This window comes from Pezoporus flaviventris, unplaced genomic scaffold (genome assembly GCF_033815535.1).
Source record: "Pezoporus flaviventris isolate CSIRO_AGI_PZ_B2104156 unplaced genomic scaffold, CSIRO_AGI_Pfla_v1 ptg000016l, whole genome shotgun sequence".
Taxonomy (NCBI): domain Eukaryota; kingdom Metazoa; phylum Chordata; class Aves; order Psittaciformes; family Psittacidae; genus Pezoporus; species Pezoporus flaviventris.
This window is the reverse complement of record NW_026892564.1, coordinates 10,292,705-10,313,029: the sequence shown is the minus strand read 5'-3', so window position 1 is coordinate 10,313,029 and position 20,325 is coordinate 10,292,705. Positions and strand designations below refer to the sequence as shown.

Genomic DNA, 20,325 nt, shown 5'->3' with positions numbered 1-20,325 from the left:
CCAGATACACAAGATGAATAGAGGCATGATTCCAAATGGTACTTTCCAGGTATTTTGGTGGGCTTTGAATCAGCTCCAAATCAGTGTCATCTTAGAGATGGATATAAGGTGAAAATGCAAAAAAGCTTAAAATAAATGATAACTGAACACAACCAAGAAGCAAAAAAGGAATCAAATGAAGGGTAGACTTGATGTGTGAATTAAATTCAAGTATTCAAAATCATTAGGATGTTGCTTGAAGATGGTTTCTTCTCACGAGCTAGCCTTTTTACTCTCTATAAAATAAACTTGAAAGCCAGTGGTTAAAATATTTCAGCCTAGACTAAGGTTATCATCGGAGCCACCAGAGACAGTCAAAAAGCATATTTCTCATTGAGAAACTGTCAGTTCTGAACTCAAGCCCTATGTTTCCAGTAAAAGCTATGAAACAATTTTCTCTTGAATCTAAAATTTGAAATTAAAATGTTCAGGTGATCCCAGTATAAAATATGTTTTATTGTTATATAATAAATGATTATTATTTATATGATTGTTACATGTTACATGGTTTTATTGTTATATATTATGTTCCATTTCTTTAGCAGCTGGTTGGTAACTTATTATTTCTGTCTGTTGTTGTAACTTACTATTTCTGATCTGTTATTTCTGATCAGAAACAGTAGATCTGTTTATGATCTACTGTCAAGTGAACAGCACTCAAAACATTTATACTAATATTCCTAAAAGAAGTCAAGAACCTTATCTTGCAAGATGCCATGGCAATCTGCACACTTCAGGAGTTCCTGACCTCCTCAAAGACTGGACTCTTACTATTAGAGATATTTTAAATAATCCTAGTTGTTTAGACTACAATGTAAGACCTACACACAGCGTAAAGCATCCTAAACCTGTGCAAAAACATGTTTACCACAAAGTCCCATTTAATCTAAGCATTAAATATGGGAATATGTAAACCACAGGAGCATAGAGGCAATCATACTCTTTAGAAATACCATACGCATTAAACTCTGGCTGCATACTGATTCACAGGTTTAACCTACTGAGCTCATGCTTTTGAAATATGAAAAGAGCATTTGCAGAATAATACAAGAGAAGTCCACTAGGGTCTATGGCTGGGTAGGACAGCTATGTTTGCTGAACATAAAGCATGGTTAAAAAAAAGAGGAGGGAACAGGATGGGGAGACAGCAGAAAAATCTCAGCGGTAAATATTTGTCCAGGGCCACATGGCTACTCTAGATGAACCCTGAGGTGAATGACTGCACATAAGCACTCAGGAATGTGAAACTTGTCAGAATGATATAATTTGCCAAGAGACCAAAGCAATTTTTACCTAAGGAAACTGCAACACTTTTACTGGCACTGCTGATTTTGAGGTTACGCTCTGAGGTTATTAGGTTTGTAGCCACACCATCAGTCACATGGGTGATGCATATAAGGACAGAAGGTTTTGCAAACTCTGCCTGGGGAACCCAATCCTACTGAACAGTGAGTAATGAGAATTGAAGAGGCTGAATAACCAGAAAGGCATTTTTAGCACCTTGCAAGATCAAGCATTGTTTACTGTAGTTGAATTCTGGCAGGGGTCGACAGTTACCTCTTAGCATCAGTGGCGTATTACAAAGATGAAACATTTTGTGGCACTATAAACTCAAAACTTGTCTTTGAACAAATCTAAACAGCATCTTATTATATGCTTGGTTGTGTTCAGAACAAAAACATTGCCTACTTCTGACATTTCAACCTTTCAAGTGTAATTTATTCAGCTGTATTTTTAATGAGTTATTAAGTGCAGACCCAAATTAATAAATAATTAATTTTTCTTTTATCATGACACATGGCATTGAGTGATGAGTGGCTGAATGAACAAGGTCTGAATTGCAGGCTTTTCCATTAAAGATAACAGACAAATGAAGACAAGTGAAATGAGGGTCCAACATCAAGCACATTTTATGAAGACTAAAGGAGATGAGTGTTTCTAAAAGGAAAGCAGGAAAAAATGACTAGGAATAAAGAAAAAAGATACACTGTGAGCACAATCTTTCCTTTTAGAGCATTGTGCACATCATTTTACTCTGATTGCTTTTCACAAGCACATTGCTGAGTAACCTTTTATGATCTAATGAAAGAAGTTCATACCTTTCCTGATCCCTCCATCAGTAGCACACGTGTAATCACCTGTTGTCAGTAGGAAACATGTTCCCCCTCTTCTGTTTTTGTCTCTTGTACTAGAGCGTCTGATGGGAGGGAGCCTTTCACCAGGTGAGAGTGGTTGCTCACTTCCTGCACTGTCTTCACCTGATAACACTGGTTAAAGCACCATGCCCATTTACAGACAATAATGAATGAGGAAATGAGACATCACAAAGAGCTTATGCTGAATGCTGGATATTCCCATCACTCAAAAAATAGTTATAAGGTAAATCATTAGAAGAAAACAAGATTGCAATTCACCATTAATCAGTACAAAATGGCAAAGAGTATATTTTCTATTCAAGAGCAATGATCTTTTGACTTCCCTGTTCTTTTAAAGCTCATATAAAGTTATATTAAACTAACATGAAATAAGAAATAATCAGATCAAGGCTCAGTTGGTTGCCTATTATGTACTGCAACTTTTCAGGATACAGTCAGACTTGGATATTTCAAACAAGTATTTACTATACTGGCTATCATTTTTTGCTAAACAAGAGGTCATGTTAGTAATTTCTCCTTAGATGTTGCTTATTGTAGTTTAAAAGACAACCGCTCCCCAGGAGGGTTAAATTTTCAACATTTAGCACTAAAACCTGTTGAATAACACAGTTAGTTTTCATTTCTATACTTCTCAGACTTGCACTGCTTGTCACCATAAGCACCCAACATTAAATGCTGTCTTTGGTCTCTAGTTTATTTTGTCAAACAGTAAACTCTTACCTCTCCTGATTTGGCACTCCCAAAGGACTGTCTTTAAAAATGATCTACTATTTCAGATTCAGGCCTCACTTCAATGAAAAATTCTCTGCTCAGAACAGCACGTAACAGATAATGGCAAGTTACTGACTTTAGCTTTAGCTTTGCATTTAAACCTGAGCAAGTGTTTTTCTGAACTGGTAATGCAAACTTCAAAAGCCTTGAAGTTTTGCACAGAATTCCTAGTGATGCTAATAGCTTTACCAGAAATAAAGCTACAGTGCATGATGTGAATGGTGGCACTACGGAAGAGAAAGTCAGCACTTTAAAATGGCTCCTTTTTGCATATCTGCTTCCTCACTAACTTCAAGGATTATAACACCTTGTAAATAAAGCTGCAGACACACAAAAGTGTCTCTTTGCTCTAATCACACTGAGCCTTCTCCATGCCAGAATACCTTTAGTGAGACCTGAAGGCATGAAAAAGCTGTTATTATTAACACTTTGAAGATATCTGAAAGTGTGTATCACTCAAAGCACTGTAAAACTAACTATATTCCACCCACAGTGTGAGTCCTTTCAGGAGTTTCCATCCTCTTAAATATATTTAGGATGCTCAAAAAGCTGTGTTAACTTTGTCTGCATACACTCACTTGGAGACTGAAACCCAGCTTCTTTGAACATAAATGCTATTCAGTAACAGAGCAACAGACCAAAGATAGATATTGTTCAAAGACTGATTTTCCAGACTCTATACTTTTTAAAAATTAAATTTCAATTACTGAATGACACCAGACAGGGGTTTTGCTCTATTATTCTTTAGTAGCTTTCCAACATTAGTCTACTGACTGGTATGTGAGCTTTGTAATCAGACTGTTCTTGGTTTAAGAATAAATACATTCAAAACCAAACAAAAAATCCTTGCCGCTAAAAAATTTGTTTCAAATACACTGAGAGATAAAATTGACTCCAATTTGAAGAGATATAGAATATAGGGGAAGAAGCTATCATTTGATATGCATTTTTATAATTATGTGATTAGCACAAAATACTCCTTATCCATCATTTGGAACTCTAACAAATAAGATACTATAAATCATAAACATCAACACTAATAATGATGATGATGTTGCTAGGGGATGTCATTTTCATTTTTCTTGACAAACTTTACATCAGCTGTACTATTATCATTCAATTAATAGTAAATATCATGCAATGTCTCATCTAATACAGATGAAGGAGATTTATCTAGCCAGGGAAGCGGAATGCCAAATGGAAAGAAAGCTAGAAATATAATTTCTTCTTATTTCCTTTGAGTGCTGGGCTTTTGATGTAAAGCACCTGCTCCTTTTAAATGACTGCTTCTTTGTAGGATCTTGCTTAACAGGCCACGATGTGGCACGGGCAAAGCTGACACAAGAGACAGACACTGAGGCAAAACACCATGGAGTCCAACAGGGTGGGACACGGTGGCTGCTCAGATAGTCACAGTCATGCAGAAAAAACAAGAAACATCCATACAACGCAACAAACAACGGGCAAAAAAAAAGGTTGATATCATCAGCAGGAAAGCATTCTCAACAGAGCAAGCAAAACTGTATAGACCAGCTACATAGAGGTTTGGGAACATCACTATACCTATTTTATCCTCTATGAGACTGACACACGCAAACACTGGAGGGGAGAAGGGTGGGAGCTACGTCTTCTCCTGGCAGAAAGACTAGCTGCTTTCTGACCCCTACCAAACGTACTGGTCTATAAAGTGTTTTCAGAGGACATGCATTTCCAGTGGGGTCCTACCTGATGATCTGTTGTGCTCCATCAGCTGGTTGTCCTTGCCCAGGCAGATGTCACCCTGTGTGCTATTGCAGGCCATGTTCAAGTCTGTCTTGCAGAAGGTGGGCGAGCTGGCTTGAGGAGCAGGAGGGATGTGCTTCTTCCGCTTCCTTGGCAGTTTCTGCTTTGCCATGGCCAGGGAGTAGTACATCCCAAAATTGTTAACTATCACAGGCACCGGCATGGCTATGGTGAGCACCCCCGCCAGAGCACACAGGGCTCCCACCAGCATGCCTGACCAAGTCCGTGGATACATATCCCCATATCCCAGTGTGGTCATGGTGACCACAGCCCACCAGAAGCCAATAGGGATATTCTTGAACTGTGTGTGCTCACTCGCTGATGGGTCATTAGGCTGGGCTCCCACCCGCTCTGCGTAGTAGATCATGGTGGCAAATATCAAAACACCAAGCGCCAGGAATATTATCAGCAGCAAAAATTCATTGGTGCTGGCTCGCAGTGTGTGCCCCAGCACCCTGAGGCCCACAAAGTGCCGGGTGAGCTTGAAGATTCGAAGGATCCTCACGAACCTTACCACCCTGAGGAAACCAAGCACGTCCTTAGCAGCTTTGGAGGAGAGCCCGCTCAGACCTACTTCTAGGTAGAAGGGCAGGATGGCCACAAAGTCAATGATATTCAGGAGGTTTTTGATGAATTCAAGTTTGTTTGGGGAAAAAATAACACGTACTAAAAATTCAAATGTAAACCATACCACACAGACTCCTTCCACATACGTCAGGGCAGGATCTGTCTCGATTTCATACTGTAGCACAGTTTCTGTTCCATTGGTGACCAGCTCAGTTTTGTTTATAATAGTATTGAAAGCCTCATGTGTTTCCAGGCAAAAGGTTGTGATTGAAACTAAGATGAAGAATAAAGAGGCAAAGGCGATGAACTGAAACGAAAAGAGGGAAGAGACATAAGAACCACACAGCTCTTCTCATTAATACTAACAGTGTCAGCGATTATTATAAATCAGTGCATCTTTTACTTATTCATCCCCAAGTGATTCAATTCATATGAATAAAACTTTGCATCTAGGCCAGTGGAGTGCAGCAGACAGTTCTCACATCTAATCTTGGAGAACAAAAAGTCTTGGTGATTCATAAAGTGGAAACAAATTCTTTAATCTGTACTAATTACATTCAGTTGTCAAGGTGCCTTAAAACTAGCCCCCATAGACACCAACCACAGCAAGATTTAAGGCTGTCCAGCGCTTACATAGTGGAAAATGGGGTTGTACCTAATGGCCTTGAGATTATGGTTCAGAAATTCACACCTGGCCTGAAGGGTATCTCAGAGGGTCCTAGGGACTGATCCAAACACCATGCTGCCTTTGGATTTTCAATGAATCACAAGTGCAGGAAGTTTACTGACAGAAAATGACTTCTGTGTTACAGGCCGAGTTGGTTGCACAGCCTGTTATGTTCACAGTCATCCACTGTTTGTACTCTTAGGCAGGACTATGAGTAAACCTAGAAGAACCTCTCTTATTGCAGTGCCAGAGCTTTGCCAGGATGTTAGGATCCACAATCCTGCTATCAAAGTTACAAAGCCAGGACAATCTGAACAAACTGGGAAATACAAATTCAGTTCTATAGGGGCCCATGAATAGATAAAACACAGTTAAATAACCTGGAGACAGTCCTCACACAGGATTGTTAAGGACTTAAAATCATTTACAGTCTGATCTTCAACTCAGTCATTACAGTCATGCATTGAAGAAAAGAGAATGTCCAGGACAGGATCTCATAAAAATTAACACTGAGACAAACAGCTAGGGGTAATAAACATTCATACACCCAGTAAAACTTATCAAATTAAAAAGTGCTTTGAGGGCAGTTGATCCTTTGCTACAATGGTCAACTTCTTTTAAGTGACAATACATTATCACTGTATTAGCACTACCATAGCAATGGTGTGGTACATGAATAGATGATGTGTTTAAATCCCTCCCTGAGCAAGGATTTATAACATGTTACCAATGTGTTTATCATTCTGGATTTTCAGCTTAATAGACATCTTATAGCCAGTATTGTCATGGAAAAAACTCTGAAGACTTGCAAATTTTAGAAGGTGTTAGGGGTCCAAAGAGAAAAAAAAAAAAGATGACTAAATAGGTTTTTAAAAATATCTATTGTCTATGTACTTCCTCATATGTTGAATTTCATATAATGAAATTTTACCGTTGCATAAAGAAAAACCCACATTTCTTTCAAAACAGCAGCAAATTACTAACTGTTTTGGCTTTGGATTCTTGCAGTTTTAAATTTTTACTTGCTAGTAAAACAAAAACATAAGCTAGGAATAGCAGAGGTTGAGGCAGGCTCTTCATCCTTCTTAATATTGTTTATTATAGTCAATAAACTTAATGTGGTTTATGCTTCCCTTAATAATACTTAAATATCACTCAGGGTATCGCTCTCTTAATCCATTAATTCCCAGCTTTAAACTAAATACCTTAAAGAAGCCAAGCTAGTAGAAAAAAGTATATTCCCTACTACCACTCTACTGGAAAGAGAAGCTTATAGTATGGGTTCTGGTGTTACTGGCAAGAGAAAACATGGCAGCAGGATGCTGGCATGTTACCACACCAAAATCTTAGATCTCAATAAAATATTTTAGTTACAAGGCAGACAGAACAGCACCCATAAGCAAGAATGCCTCTATTAATGTTACTCTAATCCAGTCTGCAACACTGAGGCAAAACCTATTTGGTGTACATTGGGTATCAGTCACTGAATTCAGCTCTCAGATTTAGTGTTATCTGCCACAGGAGTTCATTTGGGCTGGTGCAATACTGAATGGTTGCATTTTTCTAACACAGACTATTAGTTCAACAACAAAATGTTGTCTCTACAACAGCAGAGAGAATTGCTTTTATTCCAAGAAACAAATTTAAATTTGCAATGCAGGCCTGGCAAATTTATTACATTTGGACTCATATATCTATCAAACCCCCATATATCTACCTATATCAGAGATTTGCAGTTTGTTTATGGCTTCCTTTCCACAATCAATGAAACAAAGTATTACACCAGGCCCCTCCATTACAAATGCTCTAAATCTGTTATCTTTCAGAAAGGACTGACTCAGGGACTGAACTGAACACTTATCATCCAGTCTGAACTTCTCCTGACAAGCCTAGCAAACAATCTGACATTGTCTGGCTGATTTTTACCAAACAGGCTTTTCTGCCTTTGCACTAACTACAAAACTGATGCACATTCACAGCTCATTTGCTCCTGGCACCTGACACCAACACTCATGAAAAACCCTCAGTCTTGTGTGAAACAACTAGAGTCAGCAAATACAACCAGATTTATATAACCCAAGTGAATTAATCTCAGCAAATCTCTGCAAAACCTCTCCACAACACAGAGAGAATTTACCAGACTCTAAGCAACCGGTGGGCTAAGAATGACCCTTGGGAGACTCCTTGAGCATCCTCCAGCATCTTTCTATGCAGTGAAGGAGGGAAAAAATAAATAAGTTTGGGGAGGTTAAAAATCACTAAAGCTAAATAGTTTGCAACCTGGGTGGGAACTTTTAAAAGATAAAATATTGGGCAACCTCTTTAACAGTAACACTTTGGCGATTTCAAACTGTGAATATTTTTAGCCTGAAAAGCACAGAGAATTACAGTAAACCTTGCCAAACTAAAATTTACCAACAACTCAGATATATCAAGGGCTAACTGTGCATTCAACTATGCACTGAATCTAATAGTATGTAAATAATTAGCACCTGCTTCCGGGCTGTATTTCAGAAAGAGAGTCCATTCTGGTTCAGATCCTTTCTAAAAAAAATGCCAAAGACCAAGGGATTAACTACAGATAGAACTGCCTGACAAGCTGTTTATCACTGTTTTGCTCAACATTGATGCTGTGAAAGGCCACAGTGCACTTGGCAAAGCAGATCAAAATTTTTACCTACATTCGACAGCGCTTTATTATCCCTAAAGAAAAAAGACATTCAATCATTTCCAAAATCTGCTGAGTATCCCACTTTGTTATCCTAAAGGCAATCATCTTTCAGAGGTTAGAACAAAGGCAAGAAAAAACTGTTAATCTGGGGATAGATTTCTTGATAGTTCTGCAATTTCCATTCATAGCAATGTAAAACAATGAGATGAATACATTTGACCATGCACAGAATAGCACATGCTTCACTGGCTTTCAGCAAAGAGATGCACACGGAAAAAAATTATCTTTTGCTGCATTTTGCTTTAAGCTGTAAACTCCTTGGATCAGAACATTCTGGACAGAATTCGCACAGGACCTAACACGATGAAACCTCATACACAAGACCTACAATGTTATCACAGTAGTCAGAGGGTTCAGAGAACATGCAGGAAGAAAATGCAGTGGTCAATGCAAGAAGGAATATTTTATCAAAGGAAATTGCTTAGAGACTTACGTTAACAAAGATACTTCCTTAGTATTATATTACATAATACCAGGCAATGTGTTGAAAAGACTCTACCATATTTTTTGTTAAGACTTGTAATGACAGAAATTAAATGAAGTCATGTGCTAGCCTCACTTTATGCTTTCCTTCTGCTTCATCCTAATTCCACCTTCTCTGAGGGTAATGAGCCTTTAAAAACACATCCATTTTTGTTCATGTGGGCAAGCACCACATTTTAGATGAAGTCAATTCAGATTCAAACTCACAGATTGTCAGTTGGATGTGACCAACCAACTTCTGTTCCTCAGTCTTGTTAATGTCCACAATATGTGGGGTACCACACACAACTTTCTGGGGATTTTGGTTTGGTTTTATGAAGCACCCTAATCTAAAAGGACTTAGCCTGACCATCATTTTGGAAAAGTCACGGCAAGGAGACCATTTGCTGTTTGAAGCAGCATTTCACTGTGAGAAGTTCTGGAAACTTAGGTTTTAACTTCCTACAACACAAATTCAGCCTTGGTATACAGCCAAACAGTTTCATTGACACCCTTTTTTAAACTAAAGATTGTGGCCCAAGCACATGTCTTGAAACTATCTGGAAAAAAAGTTGAAGAAAAATTTCCGAATAATATCCAAATAATCACAGTCCTTCTCTCATTTCTTAAAAGTTTGGTTTTTTTTTTAAATACCTGTTTCATGTTTTTTCCAATGGATGAGAAAAATTATCTTTCTTCATTTAGGTTCTTCTTTTTTTTCCCCCTGAGGGACAACACTTTTCTAAATGAGAAAATGGTTGTACAGACACTCCAGGGCCACCAAATCAGCCTTTTTCAAAATTGAAATTAATACAAATGACATTAATAAAAAGTTGTGCCTGGTTTTGCCAGAAGTGGGCAGTTAAAAGTTTCAGAAATGTTCAGTATGTAATACACAGCATGCAGAACATTTCTCTTTAAGTAGTTAAAACTCTCAGTAGGTTACTGATTCTCTTTTTTCACATTTTGACAGCAGCATACACCCAGTTTTGTCCATGTGTATTGGCATCACATTTCAGATAACACTGGTACAGATTCCAGCTGCCAGCTTCTCTAGTTGATGGGATCATCAGCCGAGCTCTGTTGCTGAGTCTTACTAATGTTCACAACCAGTGGATTAATCATCTACAACTTGATTTTTAATGAAGCACATAAATCTAAAGTGAGCATCAAATGTCTCCATATAATTTGTTGGAAGTAAAAAACTTTATGATTACTATTTGAACTCAGTGTCCCACTGGGAACAGAGCTGCTCAGAGTTGAAGGTAATTTCAAAACTGAGAACCAATTCTTGGATTGCAAATTGAGCAGTCTGTGGATTATAACAATTTCTGTGCATCCAGTGTCCTGCTTTAACTTGCACATACCTCCTGAAGTGCCTTGAAGAAATTAAGGTCACTTAAGAATCGTGGCTGCAAATGACCTGACAACAGTCTTGTAGGTCATGTCTGTGTTTCACAGTAGGAAAAGGCACCTGGTCAGAGTACGCTGTGGCTCACGTCTAATCCGCATCCAAGTTTCCTTTCCAATGCAAACCCAAATAAAACAGCAGCAGAGCTAGAAACTGGTCCTCACACTCAGGTGTGTTATTCATAAAATCAGACTACTATTACTCCATATTCAAGCTATGCTTTGTATGTCCATCCTGCACCCTTAAAAGAGGTTATAGCTACATATTCTTTAGTATTCAAAGATGAACAGGTTATAGTCAATGAAGCAGTTAATGCACAGGTAATTATTGGTAGTCAGTCACCCTTATTTCTTGTTTCATAGTTAACTTTTGAATAAAGTTTCTCACAATATTTAAGTATTTTCCCAGAAAGACTCTGTATACCATCTGGATACAATTGGTTCTGAGGTTGCATCTCAGCACCTCCTCCTTAAACTCTCCACACTGTGTAAAGTATATTTTTTAATGTGAGTATTCAATAGCAGCTTTTATGGTTGTGTCAGTTCATTTGTGTTTCATTCCAGGACTTAGAAGGCTTGCCCTTGATATGCTTGACTATAGAAAAAGAAAAGTACTGAATATTTAATAAGCCCTTGGAAATACAACATTTAATATTCTCTAATGCAGGTACAGAATTGCCTTTGAAGAAAACAGGTGACAATGCTGCTTTAAATAAGTATCTTCACAGGCACATTACTAGATTTGATAAATGCATCTTGCTGGAATTTAAAACAATTTAAAAAAAAAACAATAATCCTCCCCATCATACTTAGTAGACTAAAAAGACTGTCACAGAAAAGAAACTGCATTTTATTTCTTAAACAAACCAGCTTTGATGGGCTTCCTCACGACTGAAACCAAAATCCTGCTTTTGTTGCTAAAGATAAGAGTTTATGGAACGCCTTAGCTTTTCCTGACCAAAACAAGAATGGGGGAGTTTCCATAGCTGAGTTCTTTGCTTTCCCACCAGACCATTCATGCTAATGGCAACACTCAAAATGGAGTAACTTTTCTGCTGGATAACAAAATAAAAGGAAGGCAGCTTTTTTTTAAAAACATCATGCTAATTTTGTAAAATAAAGAAAAAAAAGATGTCTATACTGTGGAGATTTAAAAATTATTTCCAGTGATGTCTGTTCATATCTGTCAGTTTAAGCCTCTTTGTTTCATAGCTCAGAGTATGATATAAACCATTTGAAAAAATTAACTGATTCAGTTTCTTCCTTCTACTAACCCTCTGACCACAAGAAAGAAGCTAATCTATGCATCAAGCTCATCTAATTGCATTGACTACAAAAATTTAGTCAGATATATTCATTATAAAACTGTATTTTGCAAATTTTTCTCCATATGTACCCTAAGAATACACTGTTTCTTAGTATAGACAGCTATAAGTGGCTATACTGAAATTAAATATTCCTATCATGAACTTTATGATCTGATATTGACATTTTAATATTTTTTCTCTCGAGGCTCAGGAAAGAAAAGGCTTTGTCCCCATAAATCTTTCATGTATTTGCCCCTTAATATTCTCCACAAGCCTTTTTTGGTCTTCCAGGAATTCAAACCCCAGTTACTTTGTGAAATCCTCCTAGTTCTGTAAGTGTAAGACACAGTCAAACAGGGAACAAAGCCAACGTCACATACTGTTTCCAATCAGTCACGACTAACTTGTGATGCAAATTTTTTAATCTAGTTTTATAGCTGCTTAGTCATATAAAATCAAAGTCTTAAAAAGAGAAATCCCATAAAAATTCCAATAAATTTGAAGGATTTGGGTGTTCAATGAAAATACGACTCATCTATGGATGTTACTTAAGCAGAAAAAGAAACTGCATTTGTAAAGTAAATGGCATGCTTCACTCTAATGAGTAGCAACTGACATTGGAATGAAATCACAGAATTATATACCACTTCCAGCTTTAAAAAGAGTTGTCTCTGGGTTTAGATTTGACAGATTGTTCTCATTCCTGATTTTAACACGATAGATTTTTTTCCCCTCTCCTTATCTTTCATCTGGATAACAGGAAACTGCTAAAATCATAATGTGATTTTAGAATGAGCTCTTGTCATGACCTTAACTGCATAATTTAATTTTCTGTGGGATGAAATTTAAATATTAATGCTCATTTTACCCAAACCCAACATCTCACCAAAGAGATCATTAGTCTCTTCACAACAATATTTCTCTCAAAGTTGCTGTTCTTCCTTAGCTATAAGCTCTCCTTGGAAAATTAACATTTTACACACACATACACAACAAAAAAAGGAAAAGCTGCATATGTTTTTATGGTGTGATGCATTTTCAGATCATTGCATCTGGGTATACTGAGTAAGATACCAAATACCATGAGCATCTACTAACCAAACTACTGGCATTTAAAATATAAACTCAAGGCAAATATATTCTCAGTTTGCTTCATCAGTCATAAATCATAATCTCTCACATTATCACTCTCCAGAGATTAAGGAATGGATACAGACACAGCATTTTAAATAAATCTTCAAGGGAAAACCAAAAACATGATACATGAAGTATCAGGCACTAAATCCCATTTAATGTCTCTCAGAATTTATAACTCATCCTCCTTCTGGGGGCTAAGGTGGAATGTCAGCATTAAACTGGCTTTTAAATGTCTGCATAAAGATTCAACAGCCCAACTTTAGCATCCTAATTGGGAAACTCTGGCTATTACGATATCTCAACCAACATCAAGCCACAGTTGGTAGAGTTCTTGCCAATATTTTCTTTTTCGTCCTGTCAAAGGTAAGTCTACTTTTTTCAAATCCCCAGCACAGTTCTTCCTCATTTGTACTCTCTCCTGCTAAGATCATCTGGCTTTCAATTTAACACTTAACATTCTGCTACTATAATTCTACACATAGTCATATTTGAATGAAAAAATCCATATATCAATATACTTTTATTTAAGAACAGCTTATAAGTAAAAACTATTCATAGATTTATAGTGCAGGAGTATTTACAGATCAGACTGGCTACCATCTGCATGCAGTAGTGGGAACACAAATGTACTCACGCTTGCTCATTCTTTTCTCATTTATTACAATATTACAAAGCAGTTGTCTTTCATTATGAGCTGGAGCACAAACGATAAGGCTACAAATGCCTCTTTTCATACCCAGAAATTCAGGTCCACAATTAAGACACTCTAACTCAGCTGTCAGGTAAATCAGCAGTCTGACACCAGTTTGACCCAGATACATACCTGCATCTGACTCAACAAATCTTACATCATTTTAAAGCAGTTCATAAAGAAAACCAGTTACAAATTATGCTGTATTTTAATTGCATTTGTGATGTATATTTCCCAAAGGATTCAAAACTGATTTACCAACTTCCCCTGATATAGACATGTTCTGCTGCTCAGCATGGAAAACTTTTCCTCTGCTGAGCAGCTGGAAAGAAGTTTCAGTGGGAAGGGGTGTGCATACTTCATGCAGTAGGAGTCCACAGGACAGGCCTGACCTGCTGTCCAGGACATTCTCTTGTACACCACCCCTGGCTGCCTCACACCCAAGAGAATTACTAATTTCCTAAATGACCAGTGCTGTTTCCCATCAGCAAATCAAAACTATCTCACTTTGTTGTCCCATTGAGCAGCCAAGTCAAACATGTCATGGGGACACAGAACATATATAACATTCTGGTTTACCCTCCTGAAGACTCAGCAGAACTGCTTGAAAAGCAATTATGCTGCCTCCAGAAGCTTCTATTTCCCATCCACTTGAATTCATCAAGCTTGTTTCCCTTGCGATCTTTCCGAGCTGTAACTATTGCAGCAGTGTTTTAGGTTTTACAGCCAGCTGTGCTGATTTTTTTTTAACTAGACTTGGCATTTATATTCTAACAATCCTTTTTTTTTTTTTTTTAAGGCATCAGCAAAGCTGTCTTCGACCTTGCCTTATTGAAAAGGTCGGCATGGTTACGTGACCTGATAAGCAAAGCACTGCCACTCATTCATTAAACATTGCTATCAATCAGACAGGCAAAACACTTCTAGCAGCTGCAAAAATGCAATGGATGTTCTTCCTGGAGTGAACGCAAAGGTGAGAAAAAGAGAACTTCTCAGTCCATATTCTGGGTCTGGCATCAGACATTCAGAGGATTCTTATTACTAAAGCAGCATCTTCTGAAATAAACTAAAATTCTCCAAAAGGGCTGGAGATGGCAGATTTTGAAGGTCCCAAATTTACATGCTGAGTTGAATTAGCCACTCAGTATGCCTTGTTTCCCTTCCCTAGACTAGCTGCTGTTCACATGATTTCAGCAGAGATTAGGCTCTGGGACCTGGCAATTTAAAGTACTGTATAGGCAGCATCTTTCTTTCTGTACTTGATTTATCATGATAAGGTTTCATTTGGCTCAATGGGTCAAAATTGGAAAGAAAATATTCAGTATAATACTATTTATTATTAATAGACTTTCACACCCATGCAGAAAAATGGAGAAAAGAGAGAAATTCTTAAGAAGACAAATTCATGAAAATTCTATTATAATGTAGTTTGCCTAGTACATAAATCTCATGTCCATTAAAATTACAGAAACATTTTCAGCCCTATCATCTCTGTCTCACTTAAGCACTCAGGCTCATTTATGTCTACTTTTTCTCTCACTCAAAACAAGCCTGATGGCCTAATTCAAAATTATGCTTCAGTGAATTTAGAAAACTTTAAGATTTTGAAGCTCAACAGCCATTAAGATTTGTAATAGGGCTCATCTTCGCTATCACCAGAGAAGCTTCATAACCAAACCATATAACATTTGTCATCCCAAATCTAATCAAAACATACTAGAATTATTTACAAGTTTTCCAGACTTGTGCCTTTCCTGTACAACATAATAAGACTTCTATTGAAACTGCTGGAATACAAATTGCTGAACTACTCCTAAAAAATTGAAGGGATGAAGTCATTTCCAAGACACTCAAAAGTGTATGTTGGGCCTTTAAACAGCTTATTACCAGGCCTCATTTGACTTAAAGCTCTTTCTTACTTATACTTAAACTAATTAAGGAGTATTGGTTGAATTTTTCATACTTACACCACAGATGATGGTGGTGGTGTAGGTGTTTACTACCTGTAGCCTAATGAATAGGCTACCGAGACTATGACATTACCTAATTCTTAGCTGGTTGGTGTGCTAGCCTTAATAATGAACTTCCAAGGCAGCAGGTTTTGTGGAGTAATCTAAGTTGAATAAAAGCAAATTATGAATCCAGAAACTGCATCCTATGGCTTCTAATGAGAATTGTCACAGTTGCAATCCAGTAGATAAAACTCCTCTGCCATTTGCAATAGCAAAGTCTCAAGCTCCCTGGTTCTGACATGAAAAACATCTAGGGAGTACAATTCATTTCCCCATGTGTCCATAGTTTGGTCTTCTCTGCATTTTAGACTCTACAGTGCCACTGCACTGTTATTGTCTCTTCCCTGTCCCTCACTCCCTCTTTCAAAGCAGCTCTACTCTCAGGTTTACCAGTGGATCACAGACTTTCCTTCTCTCTTCTCAGCAACTCCTTGCCTTATTTCTATATCCATGTCCTGTATTTCAAATCACTCCTTATTTTCATATGCAGCTTGCTCTGAGAACTGATGCACCTCCCCTCCGAGTCTTCCTCCAGCCTCAGCCTGCACTTCACATGCTACCCTGGCTCTGTCGCAGGCTGTTTGCTCAGCCAACCCTCTTCTCCTCCTGGTCTCAATCTCTGTATCTTTCTACCTCTATTCATGTTTCTGGAGGATCTTCAAGCCCTTCTTCTCTGACATAAATCACAACCACCTTCTTGTTTCCCATCTCCCAAAGCAACTTCATCTTCCTTCTGCTCCAGCACTGATACCACATCATGGGCTCCTGGCTCAGCCACTCTCATATACCTTTTCTGCTTCCATTCACAACCTCATCAGGATTTTTATGCCAGTGTACTCTCCCTGTGTCATTTATGTGACTTTCATATTTGAATTTGAAGAGCACGTGTTTCCGTAAACTCATCTGCTTTTTCCAAATGATCTGATGAAAGATATTATTTCTTCCTCCAAACCTGGCCTTACTTTCAGGCTGAAGACTTCCTCCCACACGAGCTAGATTCCAGGAAAGTAGAAGGGAACACAGAATAAATGCTGAACTTAATTAAACAAATCTACTATCTAATAAAATTAAAACAGTTCCTCTTCAGAGGAAGATTTATGCCTTTCTATAGTTAAATCACTGGATGGTCTATAAAATAAAAGCAGTATCTCAGCTTTAAATTTCTCCTAGGCCAGACAAGAGTGTGTCCTTGGAATCCCTCCATGATCTCACAGGAGCCTCTTTAAAGTCTTCTAAGATTTAAAAAAATCATAATGTTTGAGATATCTAAACTGATGAACTGCGTACCCAAACACTGATACAGCTGAAAGAGTGATGCACCTGGAGAAGAGCTCGAGGTCAGAAGGGTGTTTTTACGAGAGGGGGAAGGGTAAGGCTGTTAAAGCTCCTGTGTGTGATGTATGTGAATATGTTCCAAGCTCACAACACAATCACATAGATCAAAGCTAAATTTAGAGACAGTGAATTATTCATTGAAACAGTAGTCAGCTAGGCTTAGCTGGAGTCTCGGGAACTGAGCACATCACCCCAGACAACACTGTTTCAGATCTATCTTTTGGCTCCATGGTGCAAAAGAATTGCATTGCTCTACCAGTTGCCCAGAATCTCATGGAAGGTTTTCCTAAAGATAGGTAAAAAAACTATACGTAGCTTACTTCCAGTTTTTAATTCATTGAAACTCCATTTACCCCTGTCTCCAAGGATGAAGAAATGACGGTTCAGCTGAACTGAGAAAGGCAATGTAAGAAAGAGAAAAGCCACCAGTACGAGTTATTAGGCTACTCAGACAACTGTGACATTCAGATTTCATTCCTGTCCTGTTCAAAGCAGACACTTGAACTGAGATGAAAGATAGTTCAAGTCCCTCCTCTAGATTCTGGGAGATGCATATTTAAGTATATGAAAAAGATTACACAAGTTTCTAAGAGGGATTATATGACACTGGGCCTGAGATAACATAGAATTGGACTCAGAGACCCAAAAGGCTCCTCCAGCCCTCTGTCCCCATGAATATTTCCAAATCCAATTTATACAGTTATTTAATACATAGATTATGTTCTAAGCTATTGCCATTGCAAGCATTAGCATTGAAGACACATACAGCACCATTTCAAACGTATTTCTATCACTTTAATACCATCTTCATTGCCAGCATTATATACCTTCAACATTCTCTTAGAGATTTATCACCAGTTTGCCCTAGGGACTGACACTAATCCTTATACTTGGGGCTGGACTAATTAGCACAATGACAAATACCAGCGCTGTTGTGTACAGACCACCATCCTGCTGAAGATTTCATTATCCAAGAGCTTTTTATTGATGAGAGGGAACTTGCTAGCAGCAGAGGGGAAACATATGGGACTTGCCTTGTGAAAACTGAGGAATGAATTTCTGTGTCAAACCTGTCAATCGACCACAGCATATATTTCTTCAGAACCAGGTGATGAGATGGACAAAAGAATTCATCCCAATGTGTCAGGCTTCAGAAGCAGCCTTCCCAACCTGTCAGGGAAAGCTACTGTCTGTCTGCTGCACTTTTGCTTTTTATAACAACTCTTGTCTCTTTTAGAGGTATAACACTTATTCAGAAAATAAGTATCTCTATCTTTTTTCTTGTAAGCCTTAACCCTGGTTTTTTTTTCATTTACATTAATGGCTTACTTATGAAAAATCAGTAGTAGAATATACACAGTGGACCCATTCCAGGATCTTTTTGATTAAATTTCTCACACAAAGGTGCGTGGGAAGAAATACAAACTTAGTATAAACATTTAGATGTCCTAGAAGGCTAAAATTCACCTGCAGTAAAGCATCAAGGAATACCATTACTTATCATTTCTGCATTGGAGTCAATATGCCATTGAACTGGCTGGGGCAGTTCTTCATCCATACAAGTAGGATTTTGGGCCATCTGAAGGAAAATAACTATGTCTTGGTTATCATTTGGATGGTATCTTTACAACAATCCTCACAGCAATGAGAAGCGATCCAGATAGTATGCAGTGAAAACTCTACACTAAGGGAACACAATTCTATAGAGAGATTCTGTGGCAAAGACCAGAGTCAGGAAATCAGTAAAGCAGGTCTTTGACACGACTTGAGATCTTGCTGCTAATTACACCCAGAGTGGCACTCTAGGAGAATGAATTGCCACCGCTGACACTACCAGGCTGTCTATGCTCACTGGAGACTGTTTCTGCAAAGAAGTGGCATGCAATGCCGCATGGAGGCACATTCTGCAGTTCCCATTTCCAGTTTAAAGTCTACATGGGGTATTTACTGCTGGCACACTCCTTTCAAAACCAGTTACAGCTATTCACGTAATTCTCTTAAATAAGGAGCAGGTTACTTGTACATGGAATTACAAGTGTTGTCACTGTTGAAATATACATATGACGTACCAACAGAGGTCAGTTGCTGGTGGTTTTTATGAAGTAAACCAAAAATTAGCAGGATGCTAGTGGCAACTGTGTTCTTTACAGCCTCCTAATTCCTAACAAAACCACTGTTACACAAAAATGATTCTTAAGTGAACACTCTCTGTCCCTTAAGATGTTCAGAATTACAGTAACTGCAATAAAACATCACCCTTTATTCAAATAGGGGTTGTGTGCTCTGTTTGTTTGGTTTTTTTTTGGGGGGGGGCTGTTGACTGAAGCTATGAGGAGAGATGGTGCTCACTAAAACAGTCTAATAGTCTACAGTTATCACTTGCAGTGTGCGGGATTACTTGCCAAGCAACAGCAGAGATGCATAAAGAGAATGTATGCGACAAATCTGGAAGAGTGGGGGAAACATAAGCAAACTTAAGTGAAACAGAGGGCTCTTTCTGGTTTGCAGGACATGGAAGAGAGAGGTCTTCTTTCTGCTCTATTTTAGCAATAAAGTACTGCTTCTTCCTTTAGTAAAGGATATGCAACAATGCAAATATTATGGCGGCATTTCCCCTGCCCTCAAAAAAAAAAAAAAAATCATTCATGAGTAAGATTTACCATGTATGTTATATTCATAATTAAGTTTGTAATATATTCCATATCCAGGTCAAATATAAATCACTTCTACATCATGATGTTTGGCCTGCAGTTTTATAGCAGGCAGCTTTGGTGCATGTCTCTCAGTGCACTTACGAGTTTGGCTCCTAGGAAGAGATACAACTGATAGGTGTCAGATGAGAGTGATGCAGGACCTGCATGTGACAAAGGTTTCAGATAAGACTTGCAGGAGGCACCAAGGTTGAGAGCAGCATGCCCACTCAACAAATGAAAGATTATTGCTACAAACGGGATTTTTAGCATTGCAAGACATTTGCCTTGTCATAAATAAAGTCATCTTATTTTACAACAACAGCAGTGACTACTGTCTGCAAATACAGTCCCCCTCTACTGTAGAAGAAAACAATGAAATGTTACTTGATAAATTAAAATTAATAACAATCTTACCTGTATGGAATATTTTTCATTCACCCAGCTCAAGTACTCCAGAATGATCCGTGATACCATATGTACTGTGTGGGCTGAGATTTTTGATCCCAGGGGTTTCTAGGGCTTCCTGATCCTGAGATCAATTCCATCTCACAACAGCAAAGGCAGG

The 20,325-nt window shown here is 38.1% G+C and overlaps 1 protein-coding gene across 9 annotated transcripts in view; it reads right to left on the bottom strand.

Moving 5' to 3' along the window:
* The window catches only part of KCNC2 (potassium voltage-gated channel subfamily C member 2), a 105,016-nt gene that overhangs the window by 4,838 nt on the left and 79,853 nt on the right, over window positions 1–20,325 (bottom strand). For 4 of the 9 annotated variants that reach the window (XM_061454775.1, XM_061454774.1, XM_061454770.1 and 1 more), the window contains exons 3-4: window positions 4,692–5,622; window positions 2,139–2,306 (exon numbers count right to left, since the gene is read on the bottom strand). In XM_061454775.1, the coding sequence (XP_061310759.1) occupies window positions 2,139–2,306; window positions 4,692–5,622 (1,099 nt within the window). Of the gene's footprint in view, window positions 1–2,138; window positions 2,307–3,809; window positions 4,365–4,691; window positions 5,623–20,325 lie in introns of those variants that run through there. The other 5 variants (XM_061454778.1, XM_061454777.1, XM_061454779.1 and 2 more) reach the window with 4 other exon arrangements.